The sequence below is a fragment of the Priceomyces carsonii genome (assembly GCF_900007245.1).
Source record: "Priceomyces carsonii strain CBS4050 genome assembly, scaffold: Debaryomyces_carsonii_scaffold_4, whole genome shotgun sequence".
In the NCBI taxonomy this organism is placed as follows: domain Eukaryota; kingdom Fungi; phylum Ascomycota; class Pichiomycetes; order Serinales; family Debaryomycetaceae; genus Priceomyces; species Priceomyces carsonii.
The window spans coordinates 1,370,552-1,386,677 of NW_026946677.1; the positions used below are offsets into that span (position 1 = coordinate 1,370,552).

The 16,126-nt window shown below is 37.5% G+C and overlaps 6 protein-coding genes across 6 annotated transcripts; 4 read left to right on the forward strand and 2 right to left on the reverse strand.

Annotated features, from left to right (window-relative positions):
- Positions 1-1,114: 1,114 nt before the first annotated feature.
- Positions 1,115-3,880, forward strand: PRCAT00004235001 (uncharacterized protein; the record flags this gene model as incomplete). The annotated part of the gene is made up of 1 exon (XM_062954219.1): positions 1,115-3,880. One exon carries the CDS (start codon positions 1,115-1,117, stop codon positions 3,878-3,880), a length of 2,766 nt encoding a protein of 921 aa, XP_062810944.1.
- Positions 3,881-4,601: 721 nt separating this feature from the next.
- On the reverse strand, positions 4,602-6,365 carry PRCAT00004236001 (cytochrome P450; the record flags this gene model as incomplete). Its single annotated transcript, XM_062954220.1, has 1 exon — positions 4,602-6,365. One exon carries the CDS (start codon positions 6,363-6,365, stop codon positions 4,602-4,604), a length of 1,764 nt encoding a protein of 587 aa, XP_062810945.1.
- An 841-nt stretch (positions 6,366-7,206) lies between these two features.
- Positions 7,207-8,877, forward strand: PRCAT00004237001 (uncharacterized protein; the record flags this gene model as incomplete). The annotated part of the gene is made up of 1 exon (XM_062954222.1): positions 7,207-8,877. The coding sequence occupies one exon, from the start codon at positions 7,207-7,209 to the stop codon at positions 8,875-8,877; it is 1,671 nt and encodes a 556-aa protein (XP_062810946.1).
- Positions 8,878-9,987: 1,110 nt separating this feature from the next.
- On the reverse strand, positions 9,988-11,661 carry PRCAT00004238001 (uncharacterized protein; the record flags this gene model as incomplete). Its single annotated transcript, XM_062954223.1, has 1 exon — positions 9,988-11,661. The coding sequence occupies one exon, from the start codon at positions 11,659-11,661 to the stop codon at positions 9,988-9,990; it is 1,674 nt and encodes a 557-aa protein (XP_062810947.1).
- A 520-nt stretch (positions 11,662-12,181) lies between these two features.
- On the forward strand, positions 12,182-13,883 carry PRCAT00004239001 (Zn(II)2Cys6 transcription factor; the record flags this gene model as incomplete). The annotated part of the gene is made up of 2 exons (XM_062954224.1): positions 12,182-12,218; positions 12,268-13,883. 2 exons carry the CDS (start codon positions 12,182-12,184, stop codon positions 13,881-13,883), a joined length of 1,653 nt encoding a protein of 550 aa, XP_062810948.1.
- A 309-nt stretch (positions 13,884-14,192) lies between these two features.
- Positions 14,193-15,872, forward strand: PRCAT00004240001 (uncharacterized protein; the record flags this gene model as incomplete). Its single annotated transcript, XM_062954225.1, has 1 exon — positions 14,193-15,872. The coding sequence occupies one exon, from the start codon at positions 14,193-14,195 to the stop codon at positions 15,870-15,872; it is 1,680 nt and encodes a 559-aa protein (XP_062810949.1).
- Positions 15,873-16,126: the final 254 nt, after the last annotated feature.

The following is a 16,126-nucleotide window of genomic DNA, read 5'->3' on the forward strand; positions in this document are numbered from 1 at the left end:
CTAGGGCAGATGATACTCAATCCTTGCAGTACATCAAGGAGTTCCTAGTGATGTCAATCAATGGAGCCGACCATCGAAGTGCAGGATTCAGGATTTAGGGTATCGCGGGCCGGAAAGAGCTGCCACGCCATGGTGCGGCGATTCTTTGCCTTTGACAGCTGCGACGTTCATGCCATGCGCGCATGTCGTTCCTTAAGGGAAGCCTTAGCATTTTCAATGGACCTAATAAACATTACCTATTACAAACTATTTCTAAAATCCCTGAACTCGATAGTTCTTGAATGTAGCATATTTTAGTGTTTCGATGTAATAGCTTAACTGAAAATAATCTAGTCAACAAAATACACTCGTTGTGAGAAATACTTCATCGCCTTTTAGGCATACTGCATGTTCAGCCGAGGTTTCATGCGATTCAAAATGTACAGTTTCCATATTTGATTCAGAACTAAAAGAGTAGTTGGGGCCGGCCCTATAAAAAACTTATAGTACTCATCCTGATTTTACCTCTCGGCTCTTTTTCACTATTGGAGATGACCGTTCAGGAGACAGGCTCTCTACGATTACGAACTATCTACATTTAGTTTCACATCTTGGCATACTGTGGCAATGGGGCCGTCTCACTGATGGGGTACACCACAATCAGAATATTCCTGTTATCCGTAGACTCCAGATTTGCTGTCAGCAACTTTCAAAAGACAAAATGCCAGCTGCATCTCCCACTGCCTATGGCTCATGCGATTGTGAGGGTAACTATTTATATTGTGAATGCAAGTGCATTAACTGTGGACGATTGGTTGTGTGAGTTACAATAAATCCCTTGATATCGGTAATCAGAGGGATGACAAGGCTCTATTGTTCGGCTTCCATTTATCCTCCTCTATCATAATTATCAGACCAGTAAATGACCTCCTCTGCACATGCATGCGTTACGCATTAGATATCAGAATAAAGAAAAATACTGTGAGGGCCAATTGATTGTGCGGCAGCATTTCTCATAACTGCGAAATGCGACATGCGAAATGCTCAAAAGCTAACGAGACTGGAACTCACATATAAGAAAGCCAGTTGTTCGCTGATTTCTAAAGCTTTCTATATCTGTGGATGAGCTATCAAAATGTCTGAGGAGAAGGTACTTTCCGGTACTATAACCAAGGAGAAAGATGTTTTTCCTACTTCAACTGCTGGAGACATAGATGATCATGAAGTTGATTTGAGGGTTGTCACTTCGAATCAATTCTCAATTAATGAGGTTGCTGAGTCCTTGACAGCTGAACAGAAGTTCATAATTTTGAAAAGAATGCAACTCGATCACTTGGTCGCTTTGAATGACTTACCAGTACTGGCAACTTTTATTCTCGACAAAGTTGAAAAGATGAACGATACGGAAGCTTTGAATATTTTGAAAGATGCATTAATTGAACATGATAATGATGCAAACTTTTCCTCAGAGCTTTATGATTTCATCCAAAAGTTAGTTGACCATGCGGGAGAAAGCACAGGGTTGACATCTATACAATCTAAAACCAATTTTGACGAAAAAAATGGTGGTTTGAATGAGAAATCGTTTGAAGTCAATAGCAATGAAAAGTCTGAAAATATTGAAGCCAATGCTGATGATTACTTTAAAGACATATTTGATTGGTCATTGCAAGTTAGAACTGAAGCTGTTTTGATGGCCTATTGGTCTCCGTATCCAGAAGTGAGGGCAGCGACTGACCCTTATGACGATCCAAATGAACATTGTGAAACAGTGAGAGCTTATATTGCTGGTTTGATCTGGGTTGGAATCAGTTCATTCGTAAATCAGTATTTTGCCCAAAGAATGCCTCCCATTACGTTACCTGCCGCCGCTTGCCAAGTTTTGGTATATCCAACTGGTGTTGCGTTGTCTTACTTGCCTGATTATAAAATTCCTCTTTTCAAAGGGTATTCCATTCGTACAAGCCCTGGTTCATGGACTACCAAGGAGCAAATGCTTGCAACTATGATGGTTTCAATCACAACAACCCCTTACATTGAGGGTCCTTTATATGCTCAAAGGATGCCATCATTCTATAACCAAAAATGGGTCACTTGGGGTTATGAAGTTTTGTTAGGTATATCTACTCAGTTTGTTGGATTTGGTTTAGCAGGAATAGTAAGAAAATTCTGTATCTATCCTGCGAAATCTTTGTGGCCATCTATTTTACCGACAATTGCAGCAAATAGAGCTTTTTTGGTTCCAGAGAAAAAGGAGAATATAAATGGATGGACTATTTCTAGATATTATTATTTCTTTGCGGTGTTCGCATTCTCCTTTGTCTGGTTCTGGTTTCCAGGGTATATATTTCAAGCCCTTTCGACTTTCAACTGGATGACATGGATCAAGCCGGATAATTTCAACTTGGCAACCATTACAGGTTCTTACAGTGGATTGGGTCTTAACCCTATTCCAACCTTTGATTGGAATGTGATTAATTTGTGGGCTTTACCATTGACTTATCCAGCATTTAATACTGTAAATTCATTTATTGGAGCCGTAGTAGGTCTTTTCGCCATAATAGGCGTTTACTACTCCAATTATTATTGGTCGGCATATTTACCCATTAACTCATCGGCAACTTATTCGAACACTGGAGAATCGTATGATATCCAGCAAATATTGAACTCTAATAATAAGCTTGATGATAAGAAATACCAGGCATATGGCCCGCCATTTTACACAGCTGCAAATATAGTACTTTATGGTTGTTTTTTCCTTAGTTATCCATTCACTATATTTTATGTTTTCTGTACAAACTGGAAGGATATCGTATTTGCAATGAAGAGTTTATGGTTGTCTTTGAAAGATTTTAGAAGATCATCTTTAGCAGGCTATAGCGACCCTCATTGTAAAATGATGAGTCGTTATAAGGAAGTCCCTGAATGGGTTTTCTTAATAGTTTTGGTCATTTCGATTGTTCTTGGTATTATATGTGTTGAGATATATCCTACGCAAACTCCAGTATGGGGTATTTTCTTCACCATTGCGATCAATTTTGTATTCTTGATTCCATTCACAGTCTTGTATTCCATTACTGGTTATCAACTTACAATGAATGTTTTGGTAGAATTGATTATTGGATATGCCCTTCCTGGTAACCCAAATGCTCATTTGATTTTAAAGTCCTTTGGTACTCAGACAGATATGCAAGCGCAGGATTATATTTCCAATCAAAAAATTGCTCATTACGCAAAGATTCCTCCTTGGTCGGCCTTTAGGGTCCAAATATTAGCAACTTTCGTTAATCTTTTTATTAGTTTGGCTGTCATAAATTGGCAAGTCGATAGCTTTGAAGGTTTATGTACAGCTGATCAGGCTCAGCACTTTACTTGCGCAGCAGATGCACAAATTTATTATTCTGCGTCGGTTATTTGGGGGGTTGTTGGCCCTAAAAGGGTTTTTGACGGCCTTTACCCTATCTTGAGGTGGTGTTTCTTGATTGGTCTCTTAATGGTCCCTCCGTGTTATTTGGTCTTTAGATTGCTTCCAAAGGCATATCGTAAATGGTGGCAACCAACGATTATGATTGGAGCAGTTTTGAACTTTTTTGCACCATATAATTTGAGTTACATTACCCCAGGTCTCTATCTTTCTCTTCTTTTCATGGTTTATATTAAGAACAACTATTTGCCATGGTGGGAGAAATATAACTATCTTACTACTGCCGGTATGACTGCAGGGTTAGGTTTATGTTCAGTGGTTTTATTTTTTGCCGTTCAATATCATCCAAAGGACGTTAATTGGTGGGGTAATAGCGTACCTTATGCTGGAATAGATGGTGAGGGAGTGGCGTCATTAAAGAGCCCAGCTTCTGCTCCTGGTGGCTACTTTGGTCCCAGGAAAGGTCATTTTCCATAGTTTCTAGTTCTCGATTTATAGTATTTAATTTCTGTAATAATTTGCGTTACATAAGGTAATATTTGAAGATGTAGATCGTAAAAGGGTTCTATAAGATATTCGAACACAATACTCATGATTCATTTTACGTTGTCTCACTATCTAAAAATCTAACCTGTCAACGTATCCGAAGGTATAATTAAATATATTTAGACACATACGAATGTCTGTAGATAGCTAAAAAAGTTCGGGGGTATCACTTGTGCTATTAACTGGACCATTTCAGTACAGCCATCTCTGTATAATTCGTTCGACTACACCTCAACAAGTTAAAAACAAGAAAGGATTTTGAGTTATAAGTTTATTCTTTCCAACATCATCTATATTACAAAATTAATCTGAAATCCTTTTCCTTGAGCTTTTTATAGTGTTATTTCTTTAAATTCGCTATTCTCTACTATTATTATCATTAATAATGTATTTGAAACTTAATTGGCTCAACTGTCATAATTTTAAGTCTATTCTTCTTTTTAAAATTCTATTAATTCAAACATCTTTACTGTATAATTCTCTATCATTTATGTTTTGCTATAAATGCGTGTTCATGTAATATACTATTAATGCCATACTTAAATGTTTTATTCAACATTATTAGAATAATGCATTCCATGAATCCAACAATGCTCCCTGATGTTTAAAAAAGTATGAGAAAAGAGAAGCAAACGCAAGACTTCATATGTTACTAAAAAGAAAGCAATATTCTGGATTCATTATCATACCACTCTAGCCAACACTCGTCATGAAGGGGTCTGATTGCCCTTAAATCTACCATTCTCATTTTTTCTTCATCATTGGATCCTTCTGTTGCTTGTGGAGTGGTGATATCAATGGCATGAGGCAGCTTTTCTTCCGGAGAGTAAGATGCAGAGCTTGCCCAATCCTCGCAAACTCGAGAATAGAACCGCCAATACAAGTTGACTAAAGTTAGCTTAATCTCAAGAAGTGCAATGTTCATGCCAAGACACATCCTAATTCCTTTACCGAAAGGCATCATAAACTTTTGTTGTATCTTTACTCTTTCGAGATACTGCTCCTTCGATTCACTTCCATTTCTCAACCATCTTTCTGGTAAAAATCGCTGAGGATTTGGGAATACCCTACTTTGTCTATGAAGAGAGTACGGGAGGCAAGAAACGACAGTTCCCTTGGGAATAGACGCAACATCTCCAGATTCCAAAGTCACTCTGTAAAGGCAGCTGGCAACCCTAGGTTCTGCACCGGGTATTGAAGAATGAACCCTCAAATTTTCTTGAACGATGGCATTTAAATATTCTAGTTTATCGACCTTTTCAAAGTCGTCAATTATATCATCTTCCGACAAGGGTTTACCAAAAGTTTGGACAATTTCCTTTGTCAAATTTTCAACTACTGAGCGATTGTTCTTCCTTGAAAGCTCATATGTAATGTAGGTCAATTGAACAGCAGTTGTTTCATGTCCGGCAAAAATATTATCTGATAGGAAAGAATAGGCTTTGTTGCCCTGAATGCCCTTTTTTTTTAAAGTTTCAAAGACGGACAGACAAGGCTCTAATTGAATACGACTATCTATTTCTTTTTTTCTATAAAGATTCAATAGCCATTCATTGACCGTGCGCTTGGCCATTTGAAGTTCCTTATTTGCTGCCAAGTTCCAAAACTTAGGCATTAAAGTAGTCCAAAAGACCATTCCAACTAGTTTTCTATGGTCATACATTACCTTCCTTTGCCCTTTCTGCTCCAACATATTGGTTCCATGTTTTTCTCCTAGTTCAAAAGCTGTTATGACATCCATTGACAAAGATCCAAATAATGAATAAACATCTATGCCCAAGTTTTGAATTTTGTTTGATTTGTTAAACCATCTTCCACCATCGTTGTGACCCTTACCAAATTCATTTAGTTCAGATTTAGCATTAAAGTAATCCGGTTCTGAGCCTGAAACTGAAGTCAAATGAATTTGACGTACCAAAGTTCTAATTTTTCTAGCCAAAAACTTCCTGAAAGAGCTTTCAGATGACAAGAGAGCTGATTTTGAGTATAAATGCATAATAAGTTTCTTGTTTTTCAAATGCGATTTGCTGTTTAAACTCGTAAATATATTATCCTCTCCATGGTTCTTGTATTGGGAATAGAACGAACCTTTAGGAAAATTGTTCACATATATATCCTGGACATATTTCAGGTCTCCACCGAAACTAACTTCAGTGGGTGATATTAGCACAATGCTTCCATATTGCTTGTGTAGTTCATAAACTGTGCTTATCCACTGATGTCTCCATTGGCCGTATAGAGCAAACACTTTAGATATACGGAAAAGATATGGTCCTGGAATTTTTCTAAGAGGAGATAAGAAAAACGGATACAATATAAAGAAGTAAATGGAATATACCAAAATCAATGCTAAGCTAACTTCGATTGGTCTCTGCTCGATTTTCGAGTAAATCTGTAGTAATACTTCTTGCAACATGATAATATAAGGGGGTTCCGACTATTTACTGGGTACGCAATACAGTCCATTACGGGCAGAAGGATATATAAACTACAAGTTATACTCTCTGCCTCGTAAATTATTTTCTTAGAGGTTCCAAAATAGATAGCTGACCTGCATCGTATAATTAAACGTGCCGATTTAGATTAAGAAATTGCTGATAACGATTAGACAACGACCTATTTGCATTACTACTTCAGTCGTATCTCCGGTATATAGGATACTCTTTTTGGTTGAAAAATTTCGAGCTATCACGAAGGTTGTATTCTGATTACCAAAAGTAGTGAACACTTCTTTCGTCCATCAGATCCTCTGAGTGATTTCCATCTTTGGTTTCAGTAAACTATTGGTTGGACATCATAACTAAAGCAACATCTTGAACTGTATTAGATACTCAACTTTAGCGGAAGATGTGCTTTTTCGAAAAGCTAAGATGTGGTCCTAAATACACGGGACATTCTAACCAGGATCTTCTTTCAAGACTTAGAAACAATTCCCAAAGAAAAAGAAGTTAGAGGTAACCGGATCATAGATCAAATCAGATTAGAGCAGTTTGTAAAACGTGCCGAATTTGAATTACCATTTCAGATTCGACTAGATAACATTGAATTTGTGACGGAAATAGATGCTCTATTGGTCCGATAGTATCTCTTTATCAAAACAATTTTTCTAAAATTCAAAAACACTATGATAAGAGTGTCATACAATTTTAAGAAGAACTAATATTTATAAAGTAGGTTTTCAAGCTCAACTATGTCAGATATTGATCAAATCGACCTATTGAATGCAATAGCCGAATGAATACAAATAAACACCAAGTATGAAGGAACTTTTCAAGGGAAAACGACTTTTCAGGTCAGAGGTTACTGAAATGGACAGTTCCTCCTCCCAATCGCTTACAGAGAAAGATGCGGATGACCAATATGGCTCAATACACAGACAATTGGAGACAAGACATGTCCAATTGATTTCGATTGGTGGATCGATTGGAACAGGGTTGTTTGTAACAATTGGAACAGGTCTAATTACAGGTGGCCCATTAGGACTTTTCCTAGCGTATTGTTTCTGGACAACTGTTGTTGGTATATTGATTACAGCGGTGGGAGAATTCGTGTGTTACTTACCTATTGCCTCACCGTTCGTCGCTATGGCAGGAAGATGTGTTGATGAAGCTTTAGAATGTTGCGCAGGTTGGAACTTCTTTATAGCGCAAGCCTTGTCTATTCCTTTCGAAATTACTGCGGTGAATTCAATGATACATTTTTGGAGAGACGATTATAGTCCTGCAATTACACTTTGCATTGAGATTTTCATTTATGCTTTTCTAAATGTATTCGCCGTTTCTTATTATGGGGAGTCTGAGTTTTGGTTGTCTATTGGAAAGTTAGTGCTTTGTATTGGGTTGATTTTCTTTACATTCATTACAATGTGCGGAGGTAATCCACAACATGATGCTTTTGGATTTAGGAACTGGAACGTTTCAGGGGGTCCCTTTGCTGAATATATTACTACAGGTAGCCTAGGAAAGTTTGAGGGATTTCTTGGAGCATTACTTGGGCTGGCTTGTTTCACGGTCGTCGGTGTTGAATATATGTCTATGGTAGCTGCCGAGGCCAAAAATCCAAGAAAGACTATGGTGACGGCATTCAAGACCGTCTCAGTGAGATTAGTGTTGTTTTTTATTTTGGGCTCTTTGTCAGTCACTATCCTCGTTGCCTACAATGACCCATATTTTGTCAAAATGTCTTCAGCAGCATCAAATGCTGCTGCTTCACCTTACGTTATCGCCATGCAAAATATGGGTATTAAAGTGCTCCCAAGCATTGTGAACGCGTTAGTGTTAAGTTCTGCATTCTCAACTGGAAATTCATGTACTTATTGCTCATCAAGGGCCCTTTATGGATTAGCTAAAAGAGGGTTTGCTCCCAAATTCTTAAGAAAGTGTACGGAAAGGGGTGTGCCAATTTACTGTGTGGCAATAGCGTGTTGTTTTTCTCTATTAAGTTTGTTGCAACTAGGCTCCACAAGTCAGAAGGCATTATCTTATATGGTCAATTTGTGTACGGGTTCATTTGTGATCAACTATGCTTTCATGTCCGTTACATACATAGGCTTTTATAGAGCTTGCAAAGCTCAAAACATTGATAGAAAGAGTTTTAACTATGTATCGTGGGGCCAACCCTATACGACATATGTTGCATGCTTCTTTTTTTGGATTGTTGTCGGGATATTAGGTTACTCCGTTTTTATTCCTGGTAGATGGGCAGTGGACACTTTTCTATTCTCATATTTAATGGTCTTCATCAATATTGCCATCTTTACATTTTGGAAAGTGTTTAAGAAAACTAAATTGGTCAAACCGGAAGAAGCAGATTTGAAATCTGGTTTAGAAGAAATTGAAGAACACGAATATCAATATTATGCTGAATTGGAGGCGAAAGGAAAGAGCGATGATGGAATCTTCAAGAAATTGTTCTCCTGGGTTTTATAGAAAGTAGAAATCTATACGGTAATTTATGTGAATTTTAATGTGAGTCTTTATGTTTTCGGTAGAAGTTTAAGTTATCAAATTGGAGAGTTTAATGGTGTAATAGTTATCAAGCCTGTAAGAGGTATCTTACACACATGTCAAATTTTGTAAAATTAACATTCAGTGAGGAATTATTCGTTTATGATAACATCATTACTATTGATATGCTTAGCAGCAAATAATTGGCAGACATGAGATAATATAAATTTCATCATGTTCCCAAAATGATTGGCTGCGTTGGGTCTTTCTGGTACTGTTATATGCCATTAATGAGTTAATATAAAAAATAACTAAGTTCCTTTCTTATTTTGCAAGGGGTTTTTGCAATTTTTCTATTTTTCGACCTATTTTATATGAAATCACAGTTTGAGCAGATGTTTATAACTTTCACACCTTGAGAGTGTTAATACGAAGTTACGACTTAATTTGATAAAAAGTAAGGTCGTATACTTGCGTTCACGTCCACTTCACGTTAACATATGCAAGAGTTGCTAATATAAACCATACCATTAGTAGTATTTTGCACTGATATCACACGGCTTCGATACAAATCATTGTACATTGATGAGTTCTCACAGGGTTTTCATCCCCAATATAAAGACTATTGCTCCACATAGTACCCTGGGTGCAACAGGCAGTAAAAATGTGAAATCATAACATATTTTTTGAAACATCACATCCTTGACACCTTACTGATAGCCATCCTCGCTATGGCATTGAATCCGAATTTTTCTTTTTATTTCGTTTTTGAAAGTCATAAGTTTAAATATGAAAATATCTTTACTTGGAAAAAGGTCCATTTGCAAAACTGGGTATTCGAATACAATCACATTAGCCAATAGAAAGATTTTATAAATTGGCATACAGCTCTTTTTTCTATTGACGATAACTTTGGAAATTTTTACAATGTATTGTTCAGCCAGTCGAAGAGAAGAGAACTTCTTGCCATTGCTTAGGCTATAACTTCAGGAAGTTCCAGAAATTTTAAATTATATGTAGAGTCGGTTACAGTAAGTTTTTACAAACTAATATTCAATTCTAATTGGAGCTCATAAATAAACACATTGTGACTTAATTCCTAATGGCCGTCTCAAGAATTTCGGCAGCTTTTACTAAACTTTCATCTTGGTACCTTCTGCCGGTCAATTGAACACACAAGGGTGCATTCTTAAAAAATTCAGGTTCATACAAGCCGTATTCATATTTCTCAAACTCGTTTCTCGGTGTGTAAGTATTATCTTTGACATCAACCGTTGGATCTTGAAACAAGCCCGTTGGAAAAACAATTCCAGGCATATCTAAGATATTCCACAAAGAGCAATAATTCCAATAATGAATGGTACCAGGTCTAGGGGCAGTACCTGCAGAAGCTGGACTCAAGATAAAATCAACTTTCTTATCATTCATCAATTGGAGATATTCGTCTCTTAAAGTATCTCTGAAAACATTGAGCTCGTGGTTTTTGACGACCGTGAGTCCTTTATCACCCAAACCCATGCTCAAAGCATATTGACTAAGTGGAAGAACTGGTTCCCCTGAAAGAGCTAAAGCTCTTTTCTGTTTGAAATTTCCATCAGCAGTGTATGCTTTGAGACAATTTTCAAAAGCTTCTAAGCACCTATACGGTTCCCATGTAACAACATCCACACCGGCGCTTTTTAGTTTTGCCTCTGCATAACTTAGAGCCCTTTCAATTGGTGGGTGAGGACGGACTACACCGTCTTGATGCATGATCGCAATTCTTAAATCAGTCAACTTGGGAGGAGCAATTTTTTTCCAAGGCAATGGAACTAAAGATGCGTCCATCTGCCAAGGTTCCATTGCAATATAAGACTTCATAAAGAGATCAATATCAGCACACGATCTAGCGAAAGGACCCATTGAGCAATAAACAGTTTCCTGACCATCGAGAGCAGAGACACAACCAGCCATAGATATTCTTTTTGTTGTTGGCCTGAGTCCCCAGCATCCACAGAATGCGGCAGGGGCCCTGATGGAGCCACCAATATCTGTACCAACCCCAATTGCTGAACCACCCATACTTACAAGAGCACCTTCGCCACTGGAACTTCCACCAGGACTTAATGAAGTGTTATATGGGCAAGCTGTTCTTCCCGTAATATTATTGTCGGAACATTCGTGCATCAATGTTTGAGGCTCTGTTGTACGAACATAAAATACAGCACCCGCTTTATCTAAAATCTGAGTGGTTATGGAATCTTCATCCACAATGTTATCAACTAAACCAACTGTACCAGCATGGCAGACACGTCCTTTCTTCTTGAAATGCTCTTTTAAAGATATTGGAATACCATGTAGGGGACCCACGGTTTTTCCAGTCTTTGCAAAGATTTCGTCTAATTCGTGTGCTCTTTTGATACCTTCTTCTACAAAGAAGTCAGTAACACAATGTGTAAGTTGGTGACTTATTGTGGCCCTTTTAATAAAAGCATATAATGTTTCAACGGCTGTAAGCTCCCCTTTCTCGATCTTCTTTGCAAGGTCAGTAGCAGGCATATCTGTTATTTCAATTTCTTTATCATTTAACACTTGATAAGGAATAGTTGTCACATCGGCAGCTTCATCAATTGACTTTGGTACGATGTCTTGGGGAGCATAACTTTCTTTCTTGATACTTTTATCAAGTTTATCTCTGTAAGCGAGAACTTTAGGCACCCAGTCACGTTCATATCTCTGGGGATCACTTGTGGAGTCCACGTAGCTCAATTGAGTCGAATTTGTCATATCAAATAAAGATAAGATTTAATTGCAAATTCGAAATAAAGAGAGAGAACTTAACTATTTATATTACTCTCATTCTATTACCAAAAAAGGGGCAGTTTTCATGGCTGCATGTTATCTCAAGTTGTTAGATATTATCTTTATCAATATTTTCCTCATTTCAAAATATCTTAGCTAGCTACACTTCAAGTGACAAAAATACAATAGTTCTGTGGAGAGAGACCAGTTTTTTGCGATAAGACTTCCTATCTGAGAAGTTACTTAAGCGCCATTTTTCCGCGCATGCATTAGTGCTTTGCGGCTTAAACTTCAAGACATGATACCTCTTCAAACGGGATATCAATTTGATGGAGTATTCATATGTTCGAGGAGGATAAGTGAATTAATTTCCGAAGATATTGAATGGGTGAGTAACGAATCCCAATGTCAACTGAACTTAAATTTTTGAACTACAGTAGACCTCCACCGAAGAAGGTCATTAAGCCAAAGTCACAATGGAAAAGGAAGGACAATAGTAAGGGAAATGTCAAGCGAACAAAAACAGGGTGCTTTAATTGTAAGTAATTAAACAGAAGAACCTTTAATTTCAATGAAACTAACCAATAATAGGTCGCATGAGGAAAAAGAAGTGTGACGAAAGAAGACCAGTCTGCAAGAGTTGCGAGCTGAAGTTTTTGGAATGTACTTGGCCACAGCTCAGAAATATACAAGATAATAATAATGATAAAAAATCCAATACTGAAGGCGTTGGGGAACAATATTTAGTTCCATTGTATCTGTCGCTCGCACAAGAGAGTCCTAAAATAAGAGTCAAGAAGGCGATTAACACGTTGAAGAAATATGAAGAATACGAGCACTTGGTAGAACCTCAATTATTTAACGTACCGGCGCTTAATTATGTTATTCCCGATGCTGAGATTGACTCTGTTTTCTTATATCAAGTTTTCTGCAATAATTTTATGCCCTCCTTATCTCCACAAGTGGCTGCTCCCCAAAAGCTCCTTCCACTATCCGTCTTTGTTCCAGAATCTACTAATTATTTGTTGAGAGAAGTATTTTATTCTTGTTCTGCCGCCTATCTCGCTAGGAAAATACCAGAATACCGCAACATAAGTCAGTTGAAATATGCCAACCTCATTCGAATGCTTCAGAAAGAGATTGAAAGTAATAACCTCGAAGGTACTGAAGACTGGCTCTTTATTGCTGTTCAATGCTTATGTCTCCGTGAAAAAGTTCTCGGGAATACCGCCACTCAAAGTGCTAGACACCTATCAGTTGCATTTCGAATTATAAAGAAGCGACAATGTAGCAGAAAAGCATTAGCTACCGGACAAGTGGAGGGCAGTAGAGCTGAAGAGTTCGAAGGATTCTTGAGAGAGCTAAGCTTTGGACCAGAAATTGAAACAGAAAATTCGGGCACATATGGACCAGATATATCTGCTTTATTTGGATTGGACTTTGATGAAATTACCCCCACTGAAAAGACACTTGTGGAAAGCTTCATTTACAACTACACTGTCTCGCTTTATTTATGTGAAGATTGTGAGCTAAAGAAATTTCCTTCGCCCTTTGAAGTATTTGATCACTTTAGATCCCTTTTAAATCGTCCAATGTACGATTGCCCTGTGGTTTGGCTAAACAACTCCGTTGTTGGGCCCTCACTTGAAGCATTTGAATTAGCTGGCAAGGCGTCCTGGCTTTCTAGATGCTCCATACATGATAACGATTATTTAAAAAAAATGGCTTACCTTTTGCTTCAACAAGCACTTGATTACTCTCCACCGGCATTGCCTGCAGAGGTGACATATGCAATGTCACAGAGTAAATTGAAGGGAACTTTATACAGTTTGAAGATCGCTCAAGCTATAGCAAAGGCAGCTCTCATTTTATTGAGAAAAGTTTTAAACCCTCAATTGGAGACCTTTGATTTGATAATTCAAAAAAACGTTGACATAGTATATAAATGTTTGAAAAACTTGCCTGGTAATCATGTTGCTAACGGTATTTGCGGCTGGGCAATCGTAGTAGCAGGATCATGTGCTTTATCTGATGAACATAAAAAGTTATTTCGTCAGCGGGCTAAAGACTTGGGCAATTACCTTCATGCTCAATATTCTGACACAATGATACTCTTTCTTGACAAAGCTTGGGGAGTCATTGATAACAAATCACAAGGATGCGACATACTTTTAGATCGGAATGCACTAGAGCAGGTAAATACATAAGTTCGTAATTACCAGTTCGGTTGATTATATTATTTTAATGTATCTTGGTTTATAAGTCATTTTATTCTAGCTAATCCTACTGTTCTCTTTGTTCTTCTTGCAGCTGGCTTTGCTCGCGAAAATTGCTATAAAAAGTGGGTTCTTATCAAAACCCTTATTAACCGAAAGACTTCCTAAAATGCAGTTCAGATAAGAAGACGATACATAGATGGAAGAAACTACTATTTAAGAATACCATTTTTCCATGTTTAAACTCTATAAGGAAGATTGACAAAGCTTTAGAATAATATATTAAGAGGTTATCAAACAATGGAAAGTGGAATTGACTACGATCTCGTACCTGGGACAAACCACCTAGTCGATTTAGATGGATCTATGGCCCATTCGAGCCATGCCAGGGGTAATAAGAAGGAGATTGTTTTAATACCAACACCAAGTGACGATCCTGATGATCCTCTCAACTGGAGCCCTTATAGAAAGTACTTGAGTGTTTTTTGTATGGTCGTTTACGTTTATGGAGTGGGTGTTCCGTCTGCTGCAGTCTATTCAGTTTTGACTCCAATTTCATCAAAGACAGGAATTGCAGTCGCTGATTTAAACCAAGGAACAGGTTATATGTTTCTTTTCTTTGGACTTGGATGTTGCATCTTCCAACCATTAGCACTTCAGTTTGGAAAAAGACCAATTTACTTATTTTCAATGTTGGCGACCACATTGATTATTCTTTGGGGTCCTAAAGCTAAAGATAACGGAGAGTATATTGGAGGAAAAATTCTTCAAGGCCTTCTTGGTGCTCCTATAGAGTCTCTTTGTGAGATTACAATTTCCGATGTTTTCTTTGAGCATGAAAGAGGAACTTGGATGGGCGTCTACGCTGTCGCTTTACTAACCTCCAACTTTATGGCACCTATGGTAGCTGGATTTATTGCAGATGGCCAATCTTGGGAGTGGGTTTTGTATTGGTGCTCAATTTTTAGTGGTGTTTGTTTTATCATCCTCTTCTTTTTTATGGAGGAGACTAATTTTCATAGGGTTGTTGTTATTGATGACTCCTCTTCAGTTGAAAAGGTTGATTTAATAGTAAGCGGCAATAAGAAAAACTCCACAGCTGAAGTTGGAACACACATAGAACCCATACTTTCAGCAAACGAAAACTTGAACAATGAAGTCGAAGTGATTTTCAGTAAACCTGAAGATAGAATTGAAATACAGCATCAACCAAAAACTTTTTCTCAGAAGTTGTCCCTTATCTACCATTACGAGGGATTTTTGCTTCCATATTATTTATTAGAACCATTTTTGACAACGTGCTTCCCATCAGTATTATGGTCTGGATTTCTTTATGGTACTTCTTTGATGATTTTTAATGTGTTGAACGCAACTTCATCAACGATTTTATCTTCTCCTCCCTACAACTTTTCATCTTCAATGTGCGGTTTAGCATACATATCACCTGTTATTTTTAGTTTCTTGTTCTACTTTGTCTCAGGATATTTGGCTGACTACTTCAAAATTACTTTAGCTAAAAGAAGAAATGGTATTTCATATGCCGAAGATAGATTGTGGGTTGCTGTTGTTTATATGATGGTTGTCCCTGGTGCTTTAATTCTTTGGGGCGTTGGAGCATATCACCAAATACATTGGTTTGGATTAGTATTCGGTATGGGATGTGTTGGTGGAACAACAATACTTGGGTGTTCTGCTGCAGTAACGTACGTTGTTGATTCATACAAAGAAGTGGGCGCCAGTGCAATGGTGGTTGTCATTGTCATACGTAACCTTATCAGTTTCGCAATTGGATATGGAATCACTCCTTGGGTTGATAACACAGGATATCAGAATACTTTCATTGCACTTTGCTTTATCTCTCTCGCTGTCATTAGTACATTCTACTTGATGGTTCTCTTTGGTCCTACTTTCAGAGACAAAACTAAGAGAAGATATTGGAAGTTAGTTGAGCATAAAAGAAAGATCGGTGCTGTGCATTAGAAATGAATACACTTGTGTATCTTTACTTTTAGTACTAACTTTGGGATATTTATTTGCTAAATAAATAAAGTTTTCAATTCTTTAGAGCCTCACTCAAATCCGGAGAAATATTTGACACTCCGCCTGTACATTAATTTTTCTCCTTGCGATTGCGAAAATTTGAGTTTTAGACTATTGATGTCGCAAATTTGATTATGCTGCTACCTTAAACTCCAACCTACTCTAATTTTTACTACAAGCTTATCTTTGAGGTC